Source organism: Polistes fuscatus, unplaced genomic scaffold, assembly GCF_010416935.1.
Source record: "Polistes fuscatus isolate 324 unplaced genomic scaffold, CU_Pfus_HIC Scaffold13, whole genome shotgun sequence".
In the NCBI taxonomy this organism is placed as follows: domain Eukaryota; kingdom Metazoa; phylum Arthropoda; class Insecta; order Hymenoptera; family Vespidae; genus Polistes; species Polistes fuscatus.
In genome coordinates this window covers 3283676-3289675 of record NW_025113031.1, presented here as the reverse complement: position 1 = coordinate 3289675, position 6000 = coordinate 3283676, and the positions used below count along the sequence as shown (strand labels likewise).

At 34.1% G+C, this 6000-nt stretch overlaps 2 protein-coding genes across 3 annotated transcripts in view; one reads left to right on the top strand and one right to left on the bottom strand.

Moving 5' to 3' along the window:
• Window positions 1-788: 788 nt before the first annotated feature.
• On the bottom strand, window positions 789-3458 carry LOC122513675 (uncharacterized protein C15orf61 homolog). 2 transcript variants are annotated; one of them, XM_043630091.1, is made up of 4 exons: window positions 3293-3458; window positions 2213-2611; window positions 1451-1694; window positions 789-1245 (listed from the first exon to the last, which is right to left on the bottom strand). In XM_043630091.1, exons 2-4 carry the CDS (start codon window positions 2324-2326, stop codon window positions 1118-1120), a joined length of 486 nt encoding a protein of 161 aa, XP_043486026.1. In that variant the 5' UTR covers window positions 2327-2611; window positions 3293-3458; the 3' UTR covers window positions 789-1117. The 2 variants fall into 2 exon arrangements, with proteins under 2 accessions (XP_043486026.1, XP_043486027.1); XM_043630092.1 differs by having other exon boundaries at window positions 2213-2437.
• The window catches only part of LOC122513674 (cadherin-99C), a 63150-nt gene continuing 60210 nt past the window's right edge, over window positions 3061-6000 (top strand). Inside the window, exon 1 of the mRNA XM_043630090.1 lies at window positions 3061-3226. Within this exon, the coding sequence (XP_043486025.1) occupies window positions 3200-3226 (27 nt within the window). The 5' untranslated portion in view covers window positions 3061-3199. The remainder of the gene's footprint in view (window positions 3227-6000) is intronic.

The following is a 6000-nucleotide window of genomic DNA, read 5'->3' as shown; positions in this document are numbered from 1 at the left end:
GTCCAGAAAATTGGTAACATCGGTTAATTTATCATATAATTCGAAATGTTCGCGGTTATGTTTTAAAATTTAGCCGATTTATGGAAAAGTATTATGTATATTTATGATCTGTATATTAAAAATGTTAATCGAATTTATGGATTTAAATAAATCATTAAGAATTTTCCACACACGCATGCACGCACACAGAATAATCCAATAGAATTGCCATTAGCGTGTTCGAATAGAAACGAATAAGCGTAGGTGTTTTATCTCGTTGAATATTCGTACAACCCACACGTATTTTCAGTGATCTGTTGTGTCTCTGCTGTTGTATTGCAAATATACGGTTTTTTTTTTAATAAGTAAATATAAAAATTAAAAACAAAAAGAACAATGATCCGTTATTTGACGTTGTATATAATTAATATAGATTATCGTGCATAAGAAAATGAAAAGGGGCAGGGGGAGGGGGAGGAGGAGGAGGAGGAAGGTTATCGAGATCGTTAATCTTTCGCCGTTGAACTGTCAACGTTCGGAAATGAGAAATGTTTTTTATTACGATAAGGACAGACAGAAGAGTTAAGTTAGTTCCAGGGTTAACACGAGTAGCTAATTAGAAAGCTATGTTAATGATAAGTTAGTTGATTTGCACGTTAGTTACTTTAACGCACTTGCCCTCTGGCAGTATTAATAGGATTTACATTATTGGCACACCCTCGACAAGTCTTGTTAGTTGTCACTAGTAAAGTATGGACCTTGGTTAACCAACCGGCCAAGATCGAATCGTGACCGGTAATTGCTTCAATCAATTCGATTATTATTCGAATAATAATATTCTCGGGTTAGTTTAACACGTTCCGTGCCAAGCCAATTTTGCCTGACTTGTCGTTCAAGCCATTTGATGTTTAGCCCATTTAATAAATATGATTACGTGTACCACCGGTGGTACACGTGGCCTGATGGTCAAGTTTAACGTGTACTATAAATGGTCATAGTTAAAAAGTCATTGAATTCTTTTATATATATATATGTATATTATATCATACACACACGTACATAGGTGAATTGATTTCAATATGAAATTATTTGATTATCGTTAACGCAGATGTAAGAGAAAATGTTTGAATGATTCGTATCAGTATAAAGAACCTTTATCTTCCGGTAATAAAAAGTAAATGGTGATATTTCCTCGTGAAGTTTTTACGGTCTCTTGATGTCGTATCAGAAACGTTGCAGCTAATCCGTACATCAAAGTAGGGATACCTTTAGATCGAACAAGTAGAATAAAAATTAATAAGAAAATATAAGAGAGAAACGGGTTCGTTAGAAACTTGGAAAGATTTGTAAACTATAATGCTAATTAACTCGAATGATATTTTCCCTTTGGATCGGTGCACAGATATATTAAGAGAGATACATGGGGGTCTACGTGTATTTAAATACTGTAAGTATACAAATCCTGGCTTACCAAGGTTAAGTATCTTGATCACCTTGAAGAATTTGTCGTCGGTACTTAGGTCCTGTTTTGGTCGTCTTGTGCAGTGATATTTGATATATGGAAAACAGCCAGTTCTCAATACATGATAATTACTATTACCCAGAAACCAATTGAAGTGTGACATGCCTCTCTGATCGTTCACCACATCAGCGTATTTGACAAAATACGAAGTCCATGGTGGTTCCTTCGTTTGTAGTAGATAATTTGTTAATACCTAAAGGTATACATATATATTAGGATAATCAATTTAATTTTTCATCATTGTCATAGTCAAAGATAAATTCGTTTAATGGGGATTGGTTGGGTAGATACACTCGTTTGCTTCGTTATGTGAAACTTTTTTTTAAATTCACACCTTGGCAAAGTTATCCACGTTGGCACGTGATGCTCGGTCGAGCATAACGTAGCATAAGAGAATAAAGGATCACTATGGGGAAGATAATATCGTCTTCGAAATTATCCTAAGCTATGAAATTTTACAACGGGATATGTTTGTGCTGCCAACGAAATATTTCTTATACTTTTTCGTAATCTATGCTTTAACGTTTACTTATTTTTTATGGTGTTGTAATAAATTATTATTCAATATCAATAATATGTGAAATAATATCTAAACGATTGTTTTATTATTCGCGTTAAAATAGATTCGAGTTAAAATTGATCGATTAATTTTAGAAAATTCATGAAATATAATAAAAGGATACAATTGTAGGATCAAAATAATATTCTTACCTCAGAAGCAAGCGGTTTGTCCCTTGGAAAAAATCCTCCCCTTTTTGTAAAACCTTCTATCTTGGTAAGAAGAAGAAACGCCTTTAAGACGTTTCTCGGTCTTTTGGTTATCATTCCTTGAAGAACCTTTTAAGGGAATCAAGTTATTTCAAAGAAGTATGCATCCTCCCAGAGTGTTTCTTCTTTCTGTTAGGTTCCTCGTCTCTTAGGTTTATCGTTTAACGACTGAAAATTTCGAAAACAGCAAGCTCGTATTTCCATAGGGGTTTTAGTAGTAATGGTATTTCCACGCTTCTCTTCACTTATTTCACCATGACCGAGATAAGAGATACATGCACCTGCAATCTGGTTCAGTAACTCGGCGGGTACTGTGCGTACTGTGCGTTATAGGCGTTAATTCTTAAAAAAAAGAAACCTCGGTGTACATTTTATTGAAGAAAAATTCACGAAACAATTCGAAAAAACAAGTTTTTCTTTTTTCTTATTTTATACATTCGCAAGTATATAAAGAATATAGTCAGCCTTTCGAAAATAAACGTGACAAAAGAGAGAGGTAGAACGTAACCGTTCTGCAGAAATGTCAAGGTTAACGAGAAACTCTCTTTTATGCTTTCGATATAAAGTTGAATTTAGTCGAAAATGATAAACAGTTGACACGGCACGGTCTTATCGTTAAACTCGATTATTATAATAAATTAAATTTGTTTCTTTATATCAAAGGAATATACAAGAAAATAATCCATTAATTACAATCCAGGTGTGTATAGAAGAAATCAATGAATTTCGAATTAATTGTGAAAAAGAAAACAAGGAAGAACTACAAAAAAAAAATTGTTCTCTCTGGTCAGTTGATGTTATTCAAAAAAAGCCCGCGTATTTTATTACGATGATGGACTTTGGATTCGTTCGTTAATGTTCTGATGCGCGTGCTCGACCTTAGTTAAAGTTAGCAAGCGCATCGATATTAGAGTCAGACACGCGCAGAAGATGGAATGGAATGGAATGGAATGGGGGGTATGCAATGAAGGATTAATGCGAAGGACGTTAAACGAATACGAATAAGTTTGTTTAAACGTTTACCTTCTTTTCGGATGGTCACGATTCTTATTGTTTTATTCTTTTTATTTATCACCAAAGTGCAACACGCGTGATTATAAATATAACTTGTGTACCGTAAAAGATTGGTAGAAACATTGTAGAAACGTAAGACTGTGAACACGTGATGACTGTTAGAAGCGTTGCGATAGGCAAATGTTCGAACAGTTGCTACGATTGGTGCGCTGCCAGCACGAGCGGGCTTTTTTAAAATTATCTTTTGCTCGAGACGAAAATATAACGCACGTTTCATCAATAAAAATGATATAAGTTTTATTCGTATTTGTGTCGTAATAATATTTTTCTTTTTTTTTAATAGAATAAATAACAATTGACAAAAATATTATTTATCGTTTGTATATTTTTTTGTTCTGTTTCAGGTAAGTTCGAGAGATGGCGTGAAAAATTTCAAATGGATCGTTTAACCGCGTTCAGGATTACACTTGGTTTACTTCATCAACGTGGAAATAGCTTATAAATAATCGTTGTTGTGTGAGGATAGGTAACGTAATCGCGGTAGCCGTGTATAAGCGCTCATTCACTTTCTTGCTCTCTGGCCTGCTGCTGCTGCTGCTACTGCTACTGCTGTTGCTACTGCTGTTACAAGTGTTGAAAAAAAATATTCTCTCATCGTTCTATCTTCTTTATCCATTCCCTTTCATAAACAGGTAAAAAGAAGAAACATCTAACGTCAAATTGGATTACATTGATGTGCTAATCTGAAGTAGTAGGGGGGTGCAGGAAATGCCGCTTATCTCTCAGCAGGTACTTACGAGCGCGCATCGAAGGATAAATATAAATAACGCGATGAAATAATCAAACAAATAAACTGATTCATGGTGTGTATACACCATTTCGTTTAGCCAATCAAATGGGGAGGAGGGGGTGGATATAAATTGGGGAGAGGGGGTAGAAGAATACTTTCCAACTTTGTAAAATCGTACCTTTTATCTTTCTTTTCACACATATTCGTTTCTTTTATGGGGAAAGTAAGGAATGGGGTGTTTTTTCCCCTCCCCTCTCATCTTCTTCTTCCCTCCCTTTAAAAGTAGAAAGATTCATTAGCCGAGGGGTTAAAGGAATACGATGATATTCGTATACACTACGCGTATAGCTCGTGTTATAGGAGAAAGAATGTACTAGCAAACGCGTGTTATTTATTTTGATGCAAGTATACGATTTCCGCGAGATAAATGATGTAACGGCCATCCGCCTCGTCGTCGTTCGTACCTGCTCCTTCATTATGCACCACGCGGATTGCGGTACATACATACATACATTCATACATACATACGTACATACGTGCACAATATATTTTATATAGAAAGATATTGTATTTACACGTATACTTAGCACACCGATACAAAAGAAGAAGAATGTATGGGAACATAATCACAAGGAATTTCAAATGAAATGCCGGGACCGAACGTTTAACGGGATTATCGAGGATCCCTAAGAAGAGGAGGCGTTACGAACTTCCACTCGAAGTAAATTTATCGATTATTATTAAACGCGTTTTTGTTTTTTTTGTTCTTTTTTTTTAAACTTACACGTTTGTTACACGTCGATCTGAAAGAAACAAAAATATTGTTATAGGGGAATGATTGGATTGTATTTATCTATCCTTCCCTTTCTTTATTTGATTATTTTTTTTTTTTAGATAATCGTTGGGAATAACAAAAAAGTGAAAATAACACTTTTATCAATTTTATTTATCTTTTATTTAACTCATTTACGGATAGCGTAGTTAGTTAGTTAGTTAGATTGAAAGTAAGATCGAATAATATAATATATAATATGATACGGTGTGTCGAGAATGTTTTGTAAAGGAGAAAGGTATCAGTCCGACTTGGAAACATCAATTTTCTTGCTAAACATAAAATTACGTCTGACAACTACCGTTCCGAGTTTTTTTTTCTGTCTCTTTCTCTTTATTTTTTTTTTAACCGATAAATATTACGGTTATATTAAAGAAGGCGAATGAATCATACATCAACATTCCACTTTCTCGATTTTAAATTGAAATCGAAACGTGAGTTTTTTTTTTTCTCTTTTTTTTTTTTATACTTTATCTTACAAAAAAATATACTAATCTATATACACGGATTGAAATTAATCATTTTGATAAAAATACCAAAATTACGATATAATTATCTTTAGAATACGCGTTAAGGTTAACATTTTAAATATATCATCATCATCATCATCATCATCATCATCATTATTATTATTATTATTATTATTTAATATATGCGCAAAACGAAGGATGCTGCAAATATTGTTCGCTGGATAATGAAACTTTTTTAAAGCCTAAAGGGAAGTAAGCCCCTTTTGTTATTCCTTTCATTGTACCGCAAGGATCAACTTTGTGATGCGGTTGGTGGTTAGAAGGTGGAGGGGGGGTGGGGTTAGGGGTTGAGCAGAGGGAAAAGAAGAAAACCGTAGGCAGATTTCGTTTCTCTTTTGCGGATCTTTTTCTCTTCTTCTTCTTCTTCTTCTTCTTCTTTAATTTCTTGCTTTTTCTTCTCGGTTCTGTTATTTTCTTTGAACATCTTACGTCTCGTTTCAACTTGGCCGCAGAAATGATGCCGAGATACTTGGTTTATGTATCGTTTCTTGGTATATGGTACAGTATAGTAAGACTGTCGAGTCACTCGTACATGTATATATGTATATATAGTGTGTCTTTTTAT

What these genes read in the sequence shown, in the direction of transcription:
- LOC122513675 (XM_043630091.1), bottom strand. Translation starts at nt 2,326, where the DNA reads ATGATAACCAAAAGACCGAGAAACGTCTTAAAGGCGTTTCTTCTTCTT. An exon ending in ACAAACCGCTTGCTTCTGAG is followed by an intron (nt 1,695 to 2,212) that starts GTAAGAATATTA and finishes GTATACCTTTAG; the next exon opens with GTATTAACAAATTATCTACT. An exon ending in GATCAAGATACTTAACCTTG is followed by an intron (nt 1,246 to 1,450) that starts GTAAGCCAGGAT and finishes TTCGATCTAAAG; the next exon opens with GTATCCCTACTTTGATGTAC.